The sequence below is a fragment of the Lissotriton helveticus genome, chromosome 1_1 (genome assembly GCF_964261635.1).
Source record: "Lissotriton helveticus chromosome 1_1, aLisHel1.1, whole genome shotgun sequence".
In the NCBI taxonomy this organism is placed as follows: Eukaryota; Metazoa; Chordata; class Amphibia; order Caudata; family Salamandridae; genus Lissotriton; species Lissotriton helveticus.
The window spans coordinates 1664460735-1664480210 of NC_136057.1; the positions used below are offsets into that span (position 1 = coordinate 1664460735).

The 19476-nt window shown below is 48.0% G+C and overlaps 1 protein-coding gene across 2 annotated transcripts in view; it reads left to right on the forward strand.

The window, feature by feature from the left end:
• The window catches only part of LOC144830473 (ATP-dependent 6-phosphofructokinase, muscle type-like), a 409256-nt gene that overhangs the window by 370251 nt on the left and 19529 nt on the right, over positions 1 to 19476 (forward strand). For both annotated transcript variants that reach the window (XM_078688915.1, XM_078688914.1), the window contains exons 21-22: positions 18191 to 18290; positions 18376 to 18481. In XM_078688915.1, the coding sequence (XP_078545041.1) occupies positions 18191 to 18290; positions 18376 to 18481 (206 nt within the window). The remainder of the gene's footprint in view (positions 1 to 18190; positions 18291 to 18375; positions 18482 to 19476) is intronic.

Consider the following 19476-nt stretch of genomic DNA (forward strand, 5'->3'; position numbering starts at 1 on the left):
AGCGATGGGAATTAATGCTAACAAATGTAAGATAGGAGGGGAGACCTGAGCTAAGATTGTACTCCATATATAATTTAAACGTACTTTGCATTGCATACTCCTTCATTCTGGTCCCTTTTGCATGGTCCAAGTAAAAAGATTTGAGATCACGCTTTGTTAAAACTGATTCGGATAATATATCTTTAAAAATGTCCTGACCAAAGAGGGTCTTATACCAGGAATGAATGTGTTTTAGCCAGGGGATTTTCGAGTGTTGGTCGAGTTTAATACAGTCCATAATTACTTCCTGGGTAAACCTGGTTTCTTCTTTGCCCATATGGACCGCCATAGGGACAGGGGACGCAATGCAATCAAATCTGTAACATGATTTATGCCTAACTCTCTGTGAGTAATCTCATTTGAGGCAGAAACAGGGAGGCATAATAGTCGTTTCAAATACTTGTTTTCCTCCCGCTGGATGGACAGGGCAATCTGAGGATTATATCCCCATATCCCTGCTCCATACAGGGCAGAGGACATACATCTTGAATTGTAGATGGAGATCATCTCTCGGATTCTACGGCCCCCCAATTTAGAGGCAAATCTGAAGATGCAATTTACATTTCTGGTCATCTTCAGACCAACACAGGATTGCTCGTTTACCCATCTCCCATCTCCTGAAAAAATAATGCCTAAGTAGCAAAAATGTTGGACAGCCTCGAGTTTATCCCCATCTAGAAAGAAGGACACTTTGACAAACCTGCCTTGCTGTTTGGTTCGCCCGTGGATTCTTGCATCTCCACCAACGCCTCACGGAACCCGCTGCGCGGGTCCCACTTCGCAGAGGGGCGCTCTCCTTCGTGGGCTGTTAGCTGCTGCTGGGGTAAGACAGGGGCTAAGGGCTGCGAGCAAGAGGGCTGGGACTACATTTCCCAGGAGTCCCAGTAACCCCGCCCGTTCCACCTGGGCTGCTCTCCCTCCCCGCCCCCAACGACCGGGTGATTTAATACCGGCTTGGACTGCACTTCGTGGGACACTTTGACAAACCTGCCTTGCTGTTTGGTTCGCCCGTGGATTCTTGCATCTCCACCAACGCCTCGCGGAACCCGCTGCGCGGGTCCCGCTTCGCAGAGGGGCGCTCTCCTTCGTGGGCTGTTAGCTGCTGCTGGGGTAAGACAGGGGCTGAGGGCTGCGAGCAAGAGGGCTGGGACTACATTTCCCAGGAGTCCCAGTAACCCCGCCCGTTCCACCTGGGCTGCTCTCCCTCCCCGCCCCCAACGACCGGGTGATTTAATACCGGCTTGGACTGCACTTCGTGGGACACTTTGACAAACCTGCCTTGCTGTTTGGTTCGCCCGTGGATTCTTGCATCTCCACCAACGCCTCGCGGAACCCGCTGCGCGGGTCCCGCTTCGCAGAGGGGCGCTCTCCTTCGTGGGCTGTTAGCTGCTGCTGGGGTAAGACAGGGGCTGAGGGCTGCAAGCAAGAGGGCTGGGACTACATTTCCCAGGAGTCCCAGTAACCCCGCCCGTTCCACCTGGGCTGCTCTCCCTCCCCGCCCCCAACGACCGGGTGATTTAATACCGGCTTGGACTGCACTTCGTGGGACACTTTGACAAACCTGCCTTGCTGTTTGGTTCGCCCGTGGATTCTTGCATCTCCACCAACGCCTCGCGGAACCCGCTGCGCGGGTCCCGCTTCGCAGAGGGGCGCTCTCCTTCGTGGGCTGTTAGCTGCTGCTGGGGTAAGACAGGGGCTGAGGGCTGCGAGCAAGAGGGCTGGGACTACATTTCCCAGGAGTCCCAGTAACCCCGCCCGTTCCACCTGGGCTGCTCTCCCTCCCCGCCCCCAACGACCGGGTGATCATCGTAATAGCTATATTTTAACGTGTGAATACCGCTGCGCGGGAGCGCGCGGGAGTTCGCCGGGAGAAGCCCGGGACAAGGGCGGGACCGTCTGTGGCCGTCCGGGGCCGAAGGAGGCCGGGCTGGGCCGCCCCCCTTGGTTCACGCACTTGACCCAAGGTACCTGTTTGCTACAATCTGCGGCGAAATATATCGTTGCACTTGAATGATGCCGTCTCCGGCCAAGGAGAGCACACCGTTGAAGCCGGGAGGAGCTAAAAGCAGGACCTTAGAGAATTATTTCTCACGGGCCGGGGGGGAGGGGGACAAAGAGTGTAACCTGTCTCGGCTAAGAGCAGAAAGGAGACGCTCAATAGACAATCTGAAAAATACCCCTCTCGGAGAACAATCTACTACGCCCAGGGAGGAGTTGTCTTTTATAGATGATGTCCCACTTCTGTTGAGGGATCACATGAATACTACACCAGCAGAAGCTATGATCATAGCCCCAGTTACTAGTCCTAGTCCCACCAGAGTGACCATAGACCTAGTCTCCCAACCATTGCGGGACCCCAAGGCCAACACAAACCCACCTATATCAGTAAGCGTGCAAAGATCTCATGGGCCCCCCCCTAACAAACGTAGAAGGAAGTCGAAGGGCGTACAGGGAAGGAACAAATCTAAAAATTCCCGTCTGGACTTTGGGAAGTCTGCTGTCAAACCGCCTGTAGTAGTGGCAAAGTCACAGGCTGATTCTCACTCTAAACCTGTTGACCAGGATAACCCAGCCCCCGCCCCGACAATAAAGGTGGGAACTAATATTGCTAACCTCCCCCTATCTGTTGTTCCCCTGGGGAATCTGGAATTTTTGTTAAGGTCTCTATTATTACCAATCAGCGAGAGTTTAAAAAAGATCGAGACTAGACTAACCGCACTGGAGACCGCAGTAGGTAGTTTGAAAATCCCGGCTGAGCACCAGGAAAGGAATGTAGCACCCAGCTCTATTAACGTAGCCACCGAACAGCCTGTACATAGAGCCTTAAATACACTCCCGTTACATGCAGTAAATACGGTGGGTTCACAACAGCCCGCAAAAATTAACTCCGTACCAACCAGGCCTTCTAACTTTAACATCCCTATTCCCCCGTCTGGCCCGGTCAATTTGGTACAGCAGGCAGACAGTACCACACTGATCCCCCTAATGAAGCTTCCCCCAAGACCACGTAGGCCCAATCTACCCCCCGAGACCAACGATTTTACTGTTGTCTTGGCAGGAGTTCCCCCACTTGAAGCAGGGGAAACTGAGGACTTCTGTGCCTTGAAAAGTAGGGTCATTAAGTGGCTAAACATAAATAGACCTCTCCCACTACACCTTAATAATGAAATCATAATGGTAAGAAGGGTGCCATGGGTGGGGAGAACCCAGAAATCTATTGTTGGGGATTGCATACTGACAAGTTTTAGGGATACAGATACAGTGACCCATATTTGCCAAGGGGAAAACAGATCTAGGGAATCCACAATTCATACCCTTCGGGTGTCTTTCTTTTTTCCTATTAGCCCAGCCCCACTGCAGTTGCAACAAAAGCAAAACAACTGGGAGAGGGTTGGCAGGAGGGGGAGACACCAGGACTCTAATCATAGATCATCATTTGGCCATCAGGAACCTCCTTTTCACACCTATAATCGGTTCAATGGTCTGAATGATTTAGAGGGGGTTGATTGACAGATGGATAATGCCCCTCAGGGTCATATGGAAGAGAGTGCCCAGGTAGAGGTGGTGGGTGAACGGAGCCCTAACGTTCAACTAATTGTAATGTCTGACGTAGGAAATCCAGGGTATGATGAACCGAAAGTTACATTAATAGAATGTTCAGGAGGGGGGTACGGGCTGGCCACGCAAGGTCCGACACAGGAGACTCTATTACACCAACAGGAGGGTTTAAAAGTGCGAGGGGAAGGTATGAAACTGATTTCCTGGAATGTTGCGGGGATAGCGGGCAAATTCTCCAACAAGGATTGGGTCGATTACATTAGAAACTTTCATGTTATATGTCTCCAGGAGACATGGGCGTTGGCAAGTGATCACCACCTACAGGGTTATAAGTGTTTTTTTGTTTCCGCCCGAAAATCTAGATCGGGGAGAGCAATGGGTGGGTTGTCCATCTACGTAGATTTAGACCTCCCAGGCACCTGGTCTTCTCCAGATTGGAGTCTACATGGGATCCAGGTAGCTCGGTTTTTTGGGAAGGGGCTAAGATTCTCTGTCTTTAACATCTATAACTCAGAGTCAGTAAATAATTGTATCCCCCTACTTGCGGATTTAGACCAGAGGCTGGAATCAGAAACAATATCCCAAAAGAAGGGGCAGCCCTGCGGGTTATTATTAACGGGAGATTTTAATTGCCATCTCTGCCCAGCACTGGTCAAGGCAAACTCAGACTGGTCACAATGCCCATTGAAAAAGGGGCCGCACTTCTCTCACACACCAACTGGATCGGCTCTGGACCTCCTACTGCTTAAGTATGACTTAGAACATACTATTAATATGATTAACCCTCAGTCAGATGGCACACTCCCCCCAACTTTTAAGGGTAGGGGCTGCGCGTCCATTATAGATTATATTTTGGTCTCGAGATCCCTGATAAATAAAATAAGCAGGGTAGGGATAGAATGGAGCAGTTTTAGCGATCACAACCCGCTTGTATTGGTGCTCTCGTATAGGGTGGGGGCCGGCACTAACCCCCGTGGTACAATTGAGGAGAAGGCAACGGACCAAGGCAGGCGGCTGAAATGGTCCAAAATAGATGGGGCAAAGTTCTTTAAAACCCTGGGTGACAAGGGTTTACATGCCATTAACGATTGCCTAGATTTAGAAGTTCAGGGAGCAACGTTACTGGATGCATTTGAGCAGATTGCCAATTTGATTGATGGCCTACTTAAGTCCGGTGCACCCTCACGTATCCTGGTCAACCCACGGTGGTTTGACAAAGACTGCTCCAAGGCACTAAGGGAGCTGAAATGCTGCCTGAAGCAAAAACCGAGGGACTCCCAAAAAGTTAGGGCGTGCAGAGTGAATTATAATAATGAAATTAAAAGGAGGAAACTTGCACTGCAGGCTGAAGCGTGGGCAGATTTAAGAGAAGCAGGGGAAAGAAAGGATCTCGCTGGTTTCTGGAGAATTATTAATAACCCGACCTTCCAAGAGAAGGATTCCCCAGATATTGGGGCTAACATCCTCCCTGAACAGTGGACAACATATTTTAGAGGCTTATATAATTATGAGTCTGGTACCTCTGCAGAACCATCGGTATCTATAAGTCAGATTTCCCCGGTGGTATTTTCCCTCAAAGAGATCATAGTAGGGATGGAGGGTTTGACTAAGAATAAAGCTCCGGGTCCGGACGGGATCCCCCCTGACCTATTCCTCAGTAACATAGACTTATGGGCCCCTTTAATGACCAGGGTCATAAATACTGCCATCTCTTGTGACCTTCCGCCATCGTGGTCAAAAGCAATTATTGTGCCAATTTTTAAAAAGGGCAATAGGGACGACCCTAAGTGTTACCGGCCAATCTCCCTTATTGACGTATCGGCCAAACTTCTGGGTAGGGCAATCCTGAATAGATTGTTGGAGTGGACCGACGAGAATAACATCTTCTCGGATACCCAATACGGGTTCAGGACAGGGAGGTCCACTAGCGATCAATGCCTGAACCTTTACATGCTGACTGCCAAATACACTCTGGCCAGTGAAGAACCTATTTATATGGGTTTCATGGACCTGGCAGCAGCATTTGACCATGTCAACAGAGGGAAGTTATGGGACCTGATGTCAAGCATGGGGATTGAGAGTGGTTTAATCGCCATATTAAGGGAACTACACAGTGACACCACGGCCAGGGTCCGATTTAACAGGGAGGGAGGTCTGACTGACTCCTTTCCATGTAAGAGTGGAGTCAGACAAGGCTGTATCCTCGCCCCTTTTTTGTTTTCCCTTTATATTAATAATTTGGAGCAGTTTCTTTTGGGTTTAAAAGCTGATTGCCCTAGGGTTGGCCAGAGACATATTCCTGTCCTGCTTTACGCGGACGACGCGGTTTTGATCGCGCGCACTCCACGAAGTCTACAAATTCTGATAGACGGGTTCGTCAAGTTCATGAGCACCTTGGACTTATTTGTCAACCTGAGTAAATCTTATGTGCTCCTGGCCGGTAAAAAACCGTCCTCTAAGTTCACCTATACAATTGGTACTCATATTATAGAGGAGGTTAAAACGTTCTCCTACCTGGGAGTGACTTTTGATGGTGCTTTGCAGTTTAACTCCCTTGTGACAGAACGCTGTAGTAAAATGATTGCCTCTAACGGGGCAATAGCAGGCTATGGCAGGAGATTAGGTCGTTGGAGCCCGGAACAGGTAATGAACTTGTACCGCTCCGTAACATGCTCAAAAGTAATTTACGGGGCAGAAGTATGGGGATTTGTGAACACCACCAGAATCCAACAGGAAGAAAATAAATACTTGAAATCTGTTCTGAGGGTACCATCCAGCACTGCTGGATTTATAGCACATAGGGAGTTTGGGAGGCCTTATCTGGAGGACCTGTTAAAACTCAGGCCAATTGTGGCCTGGTTAAAAATATGGGCTAACCCAGAAGCGCACTTAAGTAGAGAAATCTTACTGGATTGCTTAGACAGGACCAATTGTATGCGCATCCCCTGGCTCAAATACGTGAAAAAATCCCTAGAAGATTTAGGCTTCGGAAACCTCTTCACGAACCCAACAACAATCTTAGCCCAGCATAAAAAACAAATAGGGGAATTTTTTCTAGAGCGGAAAACCCGAGAAAGAGCTGAGGCAGAAATACTTAAAAAGACTGTGAGGGCACATAACCTGGTGAAGAGTGTGGAGGGTATGGAGCCTTACCTGTACCTAATGCATAACGCACAGGACAGATTCCTAATGTGTCGTTTTAGATTAAATTTATTGTCTTTTGTGTTGGCTTCACCAGCAGGCTTTTCTATGTCAATTGAGCAGAAGGGACCCTGCGGCTGCGACAACAGGTCTCCGCAGGACTCGCTTCATTTTGTTTTGCTCTGTCCATACTACTCTATGCCCAGGCGCAGTTTCCTTGTAAATATTTTAAAAAATGCCCATCAGGAACATGCTAGGGATGCACTAGTCTTCTTGCAAAAAGCCTCCGATCCACTTACCTTGTGTTGTGTAATGAATTTTATTAAGGTTGCGGTCCGATTAAGGATGACCAGGGGCTAGTTATGAAAGTTTTTTACCATCAAATGTATGTTTATGTACTTGTACACAGATATTTTTATCTATGTTAATTTTGTACAAGGATCTTGTTCAATGTTTAATAACTTTTTAAACAATGTATATATGCTTGTGCTTTTATGGTGTTTTTTAACCACCGAATAAAGATTCTTGAAATGAAAAATGACTTGTTTTTCTTCGTTTTCTTTCCACAGGTCATAGTCATTGTCTTGCCCTTGTTGATTTTGAGCTTTCTACCCTGGATAAAAGTATGGAACTTATTAATTAACTTTTGCAGCCCATTCGCGGTCCTGGAAATCAGGACCGCGTCGTCCGCGTATAAAAGGACGGGTATTTGCTTTCCATTAATGATGGGGGCATCAGCATAAGATTCTTGTAAAAATTGGTCAACCTGATTTATAAAAAGGGAGAATAAAAGGGGGGCAAGCACGCACCCTTGTCGGATCCCTCTGCCGATTTTAAAAAAGGGGGTACATTCACCGTCTGTTCCAAATCTAACCTTACTAGAAAGACTACTGTACATTCTGGCCAGGAGGTGAATGATTTCAGGTGGTGCACCCATGGCAAGTAGTGTTGGCCAGAGCAGTGCGTGTTCCACCAAATCAAATGCCGAACTTAGATCGGCAAAGCACATGAACAGGTTCCCTTCCTTAGCTTTTGTGTACTTGCCGATAATAAGTTCCAGGTTCACGCACTGCTCCATAGTTCCTAAACCCCTACGGAACCCGTACTGGATGGGCGAAAGAATATTGTTATCTTCTGCCCAGGACTCTAGTCTCACCAGGAGTACACAACTTAAGATCTTTAATGATGAGTCCAAAAGTGAAATTGGGCGATAATTTCGTGCTTCTGCCCTAGAGCCCTTTTTAAAAAGCGGCACTATGATAGATTGACCCCATGAAGTTGGTAACTTGTCTTCAATAGCAGCATTAAAGTAACGGGTCAAAATGGGGGCCCATAGGGTAATCTCGAATTTATAAAAGTCCACAGGGACCCCATCCGGTCCCGGGGCTTTCCCCCCCTTACTCTTCTCAATTGCGTCAATCACCTCGCTTGATGTCACAGAAAACAGTAATTTCTCCCATTTAAAACAGGTTGGTGTGGCAGTTAAAACATTTGAATTAGAAACAGAAATAAAACCAGAGATAAAATCAGAGTTAAAAATCCCTGTGAAGTGTGCTATCCAAGCCTGACAACTGACATGCGAAGTTAATTCAGGAATATTGTCGTTCTTCAAGAACGGGCTATTTACAGTGTCCCAGAAAAAATTATGATCTTTAGTATCTGCGGCCAGATCTAATTTCGCCCAAGCCTCATCCTGCAATTCCTTCTTCCTTGTGGAGAGGGCAGTTTTGTAGTTATGGCGCTCTTCCCTGATCTTACTCGCGTCTCTTGGAGTGGCATCAAGTGATGTTTTCAGCCTTTTTAATGACTAGGCACAATAGTCATCAAACCACACCGCCATAACCTTCCTTGATTTCCGGGCTTTATGCGTCAGGGATTTCTCAATAGTTTTTGTTATAGTTAGGAAGTTGAATAACAAGGTTCGTGGGCATGGTTTCGAGGTCAGGCAATACTCAACTTCTCTACAACAGTTTGTGATCACGTTGGCAACAAATTGAGTGGGGTCAACTTTAATCCATTTCACCCTCATCCCATTTGGTCTTTCTGCTGCAATGTCCTGGATTGGTTGACCATAGATGTTCTTTTTGGTTCCCCAGCCCAGTAATTCAACGGTTACACTGTTATGATCACTGACCGATTGTTCAATCACCCAGACGTTGATATAAGCTACGGAGCAAGATATCATAATATGATCAATGAATGATTGACAGTTTCTCCCATGAAATGTCGGACACTTGACATTGTTCGAATTCTTGTTGCATTCTAGGAGGTCCAGGTCATATTTAGCAAGTAGGTTATTTAAAGCACTGCCATAGTTATTGTGCGGGAAATGATTATATACACTTGTTTCCCTTCCTGAGTACTCCTCCCTGTGGCCACATGCCCCCTTGAGGGCATAAATACATGTTTTGATGTTGAAGTCTCCTACCCATAGGATAACAGCTGGTTTGGATGTACTTGATAAGATCAACTTCAATGGCCCGCTCTATGTCATAAATAAACATTCCCCGTTTGTGCCCCGCAATGTTGTTATAAAAGTTCACTACTATTAAATCTCTATTTCTGCTGTGGGCCATGCGCAGAACGGAGGCGTGTTCTCCTAGGACAACATGATCACTAACACGAAACTCAGTCAGTGCGGTGGATATCAGGGTCACAAGTCCGCCCTTGGCTCTACCAGCCTGGGATGCCACAGCCTGTACACTAAAAGAAGTATAACCCTCAACATGTACTTCTTCCCTGTCCCAAGTTTCTTGCAGGCAGATTATGTCATAACCCTGTTTAATAAAATCGGCCCATATGGGGATGTTTACCTTAGAGGCTATCCCAGCTTTATTCCACGTAATAGCCCTCAGGTTCTCTTCTACAGCTACTTGGGGTGGATCGATAACTGTTGTGGCTGGTGATGTTATCTGGTTCTCCGGGTGATTTTCACCAGTGCATATGGTAGCATCTATCAAAGTTGGATCGTTAGATTTTGCTACAATGGTGTCTGTTGGTGATTCCTCAACTGTTTTAGCGGCCATCAACCTAAGTTCCTCAGTTATAGATGACTCGTCAGCAAGAGTATCCCCGAGTCAATCATTTTCATCTAAGGAATTAAATATCTGGAATCTATTGGATGTTGGGACTGCATATTGACCATAGATGCTCGTTTCCGGCCCAGGGAAATTAAGGTTATTGAAGTAGTTGGAATTTGATGTTCTGAATAAGTTCAATGGTTGCTGTGGTGTATGTTGGTTATATGGGTCATAAGGAATCAAAGGGTGCCTGATTGATTGCGCTGGTGCCTGCTGTACAGGTGGATGAGGCATATTTATTGCCCTAGGGTGTTTGAAATTCAGCACGGGAATTTTAGATCCCGCCTGATTTCTGTAAAAGTAGTCTAGTGGGAACAGGGTGGTGTTGTAATCATTATCTGAGGGGATTGGCGCGTTCAAGATGGAATCTCTTGCCCATTCAGTCGTTTTGTAGTTTATGATTACACAGTCCCCACTTATTTCCTTTTTACTGTGGCCCACCCACCCTACCCTTTGGGTTGAGAGAATCTGACTTGCCCCTCTTAGGGGGAATCCACAATTGTGGGCAAGCCAATGCAAAATTTTGTTTTTAAGTGTTTCGCTGTTTTCGGGTTGGGAGGGTTTCAATTTCGGGACATTGGCAAGAATTGCCACATATGGTCTTCTTTCTGGGGGAAGATTAATCACTGCAGGAATGATGTTATTATAGCAGCTGCGTGCTGGTGGATTCCCGTTTACTGAGGTGTGACCCGTTGGCACTCCACCTCTTATCCCAGAGGGCCCACTTGTGGTGTTACCTGGGGTATTGATGTATAAGTTAGTGGGCTTACCGAGGGCAGCCGTGGGGACCCCATTTCTAGCGGAAGGAACCTGTGAATTAGTTGTACTAGTAACAGTCATGTTGACCTTATTCCCAAAGGGTGCATGCGAAGGAATTGGAGTGACATGTGGACCCAAATGTTCAAGGATGTCTAATTTAGCTAGACCTAATTTCTCCAAATTTTCCACCTTTTTACAGATCTGTTCAAGTTTGTCATTTAGGGGGGCAATGAGGAGTTTCATAGCATCCACAATGTGACACATTATAGACTCCCCATTGAGTGTGGTGGGGTTGATATTGCCATTTAGTCCCAAATATTGGCTTGACTGCGGTCTGTCTTCCGTTAGCCTGTTCTAATAATGATGAAGTTGCCTTCTTTCTTCTGCCCCTTTGTTTCGCGCACCCCCTACACGGGGCCAGTAATTTTCTATTGCGTGTGCGTCTGGGTCTGGATCTGCGGTGAACAGAACTGTTGCCAGTCGTGGTATCTACACAGCTATTATTGAGTGAGTCAATTGGGGGGATGGGATCATCATTATCACAGGAAATCAGAATTGCGCTGGTCTCAGGCGCATTACTGGGCCCCAGTTCCTTGGGTGGTGTAACATTAATCTGTAAATTGGGAGTTAAGGACAACCGACTATCCCTATCTTGAAACACTACAGGAAGGGTGAAAGGATCTTCCACGTGAGTTGATACAGCCCCTGGGAGACCCGTGTAAGATTGCATTAATATGGAATTGTTTGATAGTGATGTCACATTTATGTTATTTACATTACAATCCTCGGGTTGTGATATCTGCTGGGTTAAACAGGTACTTGGTGGTAGCGACAGTCGTCTCTCGGTATTTTCAATGGCGTTTGCTACCACAACAATTGTCTGTTGAAGCATGCGGTCAATTGCAGTTAACGTTGGTAGCGGTGTTTTAGTTGGGACAGTGTTCTTTGTGACAGAGCGTGTGTGAATGGGCGTTTTTTTAACCGTGTTCTTGGCATTTGACTTGGGCTCCATGGGTGCCATTACAGTGAACTTTATAGATTAAATGTGTAAATACCTTTGCAATAGGCGGCGAAACGGCCAGGGGGTATTGCCCAGCCCAGACTCTGCAGGCCTCTGAGGGCCACAGAGGGCCCGCCCTTTGCCCGGGCTTACCCCGGGCACGGCCCCGCGCGCGGTCCCGCGACGCGGGAAGGCCAGCCCCTTTTACGGCGCCTCTGGGCGCTAAGCCTCTACGCGACTTCCGGGCCAGTCGCGGAGGCTTCTGGGGGCTGTAGTCTGTACTCCCCCGCTCGGCGGCAGTCCCGGTGTTGAAGGGCTGCGGCGGGGGGAGGAGACAGCAGGTGCGGTGTACTGGCAGTAGTTTTCCCTCAACAGGTCGCTCGAGACCCCAGGCAGACGGGGCTGAAGGCAGGTCGGGGTCCCTGGGTGGCAGGCAGCGTGCAGGTAGGCACACACACGGAACTCGGAACTCCGCTGGCTTAGGCGCTATCACACCCGCTCCACCGCAAGTAAGCATGGGCGGATTTTGCGGATCCACGATTCACGGATTTGCGGATTCACGGATCGTGGATCCGCAAAATCCGCGGATTTAGCGGATTTGCGGATTTGGGGCGGGGCTTCCTCGAGTGTGTGGGCGGGGCCAAACGGACGGGGCTTCCATGCGAGCGCACATGCCTCTTGTGTATATTAAAGGTCAGAGATCGATCAGAGCAGCAGATTAAGAGACAGAAGCCCCCTGGTCACAGGAACAGCACGGGGGTTGCGCTCGTGAAAGTCAAAGATGCAAATGCATCTGGCCAGCATCACAGCGGATTTTCGATGGTATATTTGTGAAGAAGGCACATCTGCCCAGCCTCCCAACGCTCACAATTTTTTTTGGGCTGATGAATGAGTCACTGCATTTGCACTTCAACTAGTTCCAGCGACCAAGTGTGTGTTACTATGCAATCGCGCCGAAGTGCGCAGGGGTCCCTGGAGTGAAATGGCCATCATAGTGGGTAAATGGCGGGAAGACGGTGCACACCTCGAGTGTGTGGGCGGGGCCAAACGGACGGGGGCGCTCACGATTATTTTTGGGCTGATGAATGAGTCACTGAATTTAAGCTTCAACTAGGGCACAAGCGTTATTGATATCTGCAAGTGTTTCCTTTTGAGGTTTTTTTTTTTGTGCCAGGACCGTCGTGCCAGAATGAACCCTGCCCTTCATATTTATTCAAGAAGAAGACACCATGTAAATACTTTACGATGGCGCCGGCAAGCTGCCAGCGCCATCCTGCAAAAGTTACTTAATTAGCTTCAACAGGAAGCTCCAACTGATAAAAGCTGTTAGAGCTTCCTGTCAAAGCTAATTAAGTAACCATTTGAGGATGGCGCTGGCAGCTTGCCGGCGCCATCGTAAATTATTTACATGGGGCTTGAACTTTTGACCGCAAAATCCGCTCCGATCGCGGATTGCGGATTCTCGGTAAATCCGCGAGAGTTCGCGGATCGCGGATTTACCGAAAATCCGAAAAATCCGCGATCGGAGCGGATTTTGCGCTCATGCTTAACCGCAAGGCCAGCCCCTTTTACGGCGCCTCCGGGCGCTAAGCCTCTACGCGACTTCCGGGCCAGTCGCGGAGGCTTCTGGGGGCTGTAGTCTGTACTCCCCCGCTCGGCGGCAGTCCCGGTGTTGAAGGGCTGCGGCGGGGGGGAGGAGACAGCAGGTGCGGTGTACTGGCAGTAGTTTTCCCTCAACAGGTCGCTCGAGACCCCAGGCAGACGGGGCTGAAGGCAGGTCGGGGTCCCTGGGTGGCAGGCAGCGTGCAGGTAGGCACACACACGGAACTCGGAACTCCGCTGGCTTAGGCGCTATCACACCCGCTCCACCGCAAGGCCAGCCCCTTTTACGGCACCTCCGGGCGCTAAGCCTCTACGCGACTTCCGGGCCAGTCGCGGAGGCTTCTGGGGGCTGTAGTCTGTACTCCCCCGCTCGGCGGCAGTCCCGGTGTTGAAGGGCTGCGGCGGGGGGAGGAGACAGCAGGTGCGGTGTACTGGCAGTAGTTTTCCCTCAACAGGTCGCTCGAGACCCCAGGCAGACGGGGCTGAAGGCAGGTCGGGGTCCCTGGGTGGCAGGCAGCGTGCAGGTAGGCACACACACGGAACTCGGAACTCCGCTGGCTTAGGCGCTATCACACCCGCTCCACCGCAAGGCCAGCCCCTTTTACGGCGCCTCCGGGCGCTAAGCCTCTACGCGACTTCCGGGCCAGTCGCGGAGGCTTCTGGGGGCTGTAGTCTGTACTCCCCCGCTCGGCGGCAGTCCCGGTGTTGAAGGGCTGCGGCGGGGGGAGGAGACAGCAGGTGCGGTGTACTGGCAGTAGTTTTCCCTCAACCAAACAAATGTATTACCATTTTATTTTCCCGCAGCTGAGTATGAGGGCAGGGTCAGCAGCAGGGAGGCACAGTGTGCACTTCCCTTTAAAGTGTGCATGTCATTTTGCTCAGCTGTCGTACCACGCTAGCCTGATGTGCACTTTAAACACTCCTACATGAGCTATCTTAGACAGCTGAGTGGAGAGCAAGCACAGGCCCCCAGTGCTGGAAGGAGCATTGAACCAGCATACTCCAGCCAATCCTCTTGATTCTCTTATGTTGCCTGAGCAGGATGAGAGCAGCGCCTGGATTGGTAGAGGGGAGTTGAATGAGGCTCTGGGAGCCTGTGCTCCAGCCACCAACTGCTGAGGCGAAAAGTACTGAGCATGAGGCAATGGGTAATTGTAATTGCATTTATATAGCGCCTACCACCCTTGATGAGGTGTTAAATCGCTTTTTTAGCGAGTAGCACCCTACTCCGGAACCCAAAAGGGATTAGTGGTGAATTAGCATAGGGAGGTGTTAAATTATTTAGAGCGGTGGACATGTGAATTTTTAATTTGGATTGAAAAAGGATAGAGGAGGGATAGAAGAGGGAAGGGTTTGAATTTATATATCGCTTGCTACCCCTGATGAGGTGTTGAAGTCAGTCGCGGCTGCTGTCTGGGCCAAATGGCGGGGGAGGGTGGGACAAAAATAAAAACATTTAAAAAAAACAATAACTTACCTGACTCCTGCCACATCGCCCCTCTTCTGGCTCACATGCACGCAGGCACAGGCTCCCAAACTGCCCTGCGGCCAATCCTGTCACAGCATGAGGGCAGCATCAGGATTGGCCTGAGCACCCTCAATTTGCACTCCCAGGGAGACTGAGAGCTTGAGCCTACCACCTCCAGCCTGACAATGTAGCTCGGGTTTGGAGATAGCTTTTCTTATTTATTTATTTTTTTACGTTGTAAGAGGGTTAAAATATTCGCCCCTCCATTTTAATTTGCTGCTGGCCGCTAGTGGATTTAATCCAATCCAGTGCAAGCCTTTCCCCTCCCCCGACCAATACGCTGCAGGGTTGAAGAAGAAGGATGTGAGACACAGTGTCAAACCCTGCAGAGAGTTCCAACAAGATGAGCGCCAGCTTTCCCCGCTGATCCAATGAGCGTTTAATACATTCCGATACCTCCAACTTAGAACGAAATTTGAACTGACTGGGCTGCAAACACTCATTGGTCTCCAAATAATTGGAGAGCTGTTAATTATTGGCTTTCTCCAAAATTTTAGAAAAAAGCAGACCATAACGAAATAGGCCTAAAATTGGCCAAGACACTGGGCTCAGTCTAAGGCTTTTTCGAAAGGGGGAGTAGCTCAGCCTGCTTCCAATTTAAGGGCGCAGCGATAATAGAAACGTTAAGCAGCTTATTTACAATTGGATTAATCACGTCTACAGCTGTAATGAGCAAATCAATACGACAAGGGTCAGTAGGTGAGCGTGACTTCAGATCACAAATAGACTTGGATTCGTCCAAGGAGATCTGATTAAAGGAAAACCGGTAGCATTCTCCGCCGGCTATGATCACATCCTCGCCCTATTTCAACTAATGCTGCTGCTGAGGACAGATCATCCTGGGAAAAGAAAACTTTTCACAAAATCCCAGAGAAGGAGGGATACCCGTAATATTTTTGGAATTTTTTTAAGATTTCACAAGGTTTATTGGAGGTCGCCTAGATTTTCATGTCAAAATAAAAAAAACATTTTAGAAGACTTGATTGCCCCATGAAATGTTCTTGATGCTGCCCTATAGGTCTCTTTATTTTCCTCCTTATAATGGGCCTGCCATCGTCCCTCGGCCCTTTTACAACTTTTGTTTTTGGTCGCAAAGGCTTGAGCGAACCAGGGGGCTGAGGGGTCCCTTCTGCGAGTCTTACTGTTACAGTTAGTAAGGGGCGCGAAATTATCAGTTGCCTTGGCAAACCAGCTGTTAATTTCAGGATCATACTAGATTATTCCTGTGTCATTTGTGAGCAACAGGTTTTGTACACTACACGTTAGGCTTAAGTACATCCATAATCAGTAAACCTGGGATGGGGTATTGCAGTGACACATACATGGGTCCCTCGGTCCCGAATGCAGTCTTTTACTATATGTCTGAATACCGCTTTAGAGGAAATGAGGGATACAAAAAAAAGTCAGAATTCATCCGAATGATACCTCTTTTGCCAGATTTGGCTATTCAACACCTTTATTGCAAAAAACAGGGTTTCCGCACATTTTCAGACCCCTTCCTGCACCCCTAAAAATATACACTTGAAAAATAGTGCAATGGAAGACCCAAAATCCCCTACTTTGTCTTCCAAAATGTTCACATTTTTAAATTTAAGAGACACAGGAAGATGTAGTCTGTGAATACAGCTACTGAAATAGAACGATTGACTTATTTAGTCAATAAAGCATTTCGCAGTCTTGTTGCCTTCAACTTTCTTTATTCTCTCAGTAATGGACGGTTACATTTAGGAACATACCAACAGGGCCGATGTGGGAGTTTCCTCTGGAAGGCTGGAATGGTGGGGGCCGGTTTTGCGCAGTGCTACAATATCGACCCCCAGTAACAAAAGCAGCAGAGCTGGGGGCCAGTTTAGTTGGGCAGCAGTGCTTCACGCTTGCATCCTCGCCCACCCACTTAAGTACCCCATCCTCCCCGGGGGGCAATCAAATTGCCAGGGCTGGTTTGTGTTCCTAATCCGGCCCTGCATACCAAGCACATGGTTCTAGTGCACATTAGTAGGCCGCATGCCTGGGTACAAGGCCACACTGTTTATAAAGACGTGTAGGGACACCTTATCCTGTTTGTCACCAGGCTGAGCCAGTAATAACACTGGCTGCCTGCTGCAGGCATGTCTGGCCTCTAACAGTGTGGGCGAAGCTGAGGGCAGTGGCTGTGTAAAATGATGGAACACAAATGAAGCTTGTCTCTCTGAATGTGGTCAGTTGTAACCCATGCATGATTGGTCTGCAGTCTCCCGTTGTCGCCATGGACTTCCATCCCATTGCGATAGAATACTGTATGAAACCAGGAGACCCAGGCTTGGTTGATCATCCGGGGATCCTCCTTGTAGCCGGCTTCACCCCATGAGCCTTCTCGCTCACTCTGCTTAAGTGCTGAAATAATGAGGCCAGTACATGAAACTGGTGTTCCCTCATGTGCCCTAAATCTATTTGGGAGACACCAAGCTTTCCTAGCCACAAAGCGACTCGACATCGAAGTCCTCATCCATCGCAAGGTTGCTCCCCGAAGAGGTCTCTTGAGAGAACAGCATCACCAAGGATCATCATTATCCTGACAACAAACACAAGAAAAGGGCCACAAAAAAGCAGCTGACTCTTAGAGCCAATCCCTGCAGTTCAGATAGTGTTGTCTGACCCAGGTTCTTCCACACTTGTGGCCTGCTGGATTTCCATAGAGATGCTACAGTCATATGTGACCTGCAGGTCTCATCGAGGATGAGGCACAACATTATCAGCACTTCTCAGTGGGATTTTACCGGGATCTCCAGCAACTCCCTAGCTCTGGAATCCGCAGCAGCTCGTGTGGCCTTGTGTCTGTGCCTAGAAATGTCATTTATAGTGGCAAAAAGCTAGAACCAAAAAATAAAGTAGAAAACTGGGACTCGATTAACTACCCATGTGTGACCCAGGTCTGACATGTGACACATTGAGAACCCTGCACTTCTCAACAGGGCATCCGTACAGCGGTGTCCAACATTGGCGCATACGTTGCTGGAGCCACTCCAGATTTTACGGATCTTTACATTTGCAGTATCCGTCCCGGTTATAGTGCATGGTTAGTACAATCCCTGAAGCAGGCGTTTTTAGCTCATGTCAAAGTTATTTTTATGTAGTTTTGTTAGTTTGTATGTCTGTTGGAACTTCACAAGATTTACATTATTCTAAACCAACGGGTCAAACGAGCTGTGCATGAAGCAAAGGGGCAATTGCTGAGGGTGTGGGGCCAGACACGATTCAACAGAAGGATAGCTCTTAAAGCACAGTAAACACCCCTGGCCAGTAAAGCAGGACCTTGTGATGCTTGGTTGTAGTTCATGGGTTAAGGGACCCTTTCTGGTGTTATTAGCAAGAAGGAAGCCGTAGCACGTGCAGCTCTCATTCTGCTTAAGGAGTCTGTGTGTCCTTGCATATGTACCATACACCTTTTACCATATCAGCTTGCATATAAGAAATACAAATAATCCTTTCTTTTGTCTCTCACAGGGTGGAACGCCCACTCCATTTGACCGAAACTTTGGCACCAAAATGGGTGCAAAAGCGATAACTTGGATTACAGGAAAAATTAAGGAGTGCTCCAGACACGGTAAGAATGCAATGTCCTCGAGTGTCTTCGCAGAAGCATCAGAGCACAGTATCGATTTTCTGTCACACTGACATCTATCTTTCAGGCCGGATATTCGCCAATACCTCCGACTCAGCTTGCCTGCTCGGAATGCGGAAACGAAGCATGGTTTTCCAGCCGCTGACTGAACTCAGGGATCAGACTGATTTTGAGTAAGTATTGTGCCACGCTGCACTGCACCACTGCCTTACTGCACCACTGCCTTACTGCTGACGGGGGAGGGGGCCCTCAAAAATAGGCAATCACATCACAAAAGCCCTCCCCGCAGGCGATAAACAAACTCCAATGTAAACATACATTTTTACTACTGCAAAACATCACTGCACAAATGACTGGCACATTATCACAAACAACAAACTACGTGAAAATATATAAATTAGAACATCAGTGCAAATGAATATAGATCACAAGGAACAGAACCACCCCAGACATGTCTTCCCTCAGTCTTGTTTGGTTGGTGAGTGGGGAGCAAGCATGGAGGGCAATTCATCAAAATCCGTAGTTTAGCGAAAGGGACATCTAATGCCCTTGGGCCTGATGACATTACAGAAAATGAGGTCAAATGATCTTTTATCCTGATTACACTATAGGAAGAGACACCACTAAAGGCGTAAAAAATCTTCAAGTGGAGGAATAATGACATAGCAAGAAGGTTACTAAAGCAGATAAAAAGTTATTTTACCACCTATTTCCCATCAGCCCCTCTCTGTTTCACTTCCCTCAGCTCTTTCTTTCCTAAATGTCATTAAAATGCTGAAGCACCATAAATAGTGTCTGATGGTGAGTTATGCTGTGTGGGTCCTGTGAGAAAGTGGATTATTAGTTGGGGTTGTTGGTACTCCACCACAAGTAATAATGTCACTATTCTAGTTAAGTCCAGTAAAGGTTTCAGTAATTTAAATCTGAGGTTAAACCCAGGTAGCTACGGCACAGAGCAGACAGGCTTACCTTCAGAAAATGTGTAAAGCATTTATAAAAATGGAGAATATGTTAATAAGCAAAATGACAAAAATCCAACAAGGGCAACCAGAGATATACATTTTTAAATAAAAATAGCATCAAAAAGTGCAATGCGCTAACTGCCGACTACTGGTCGTCCTGGACTGGGACAAAGGTAAGTTTAAGGCTAACCGCTGTGGAGCGTGGG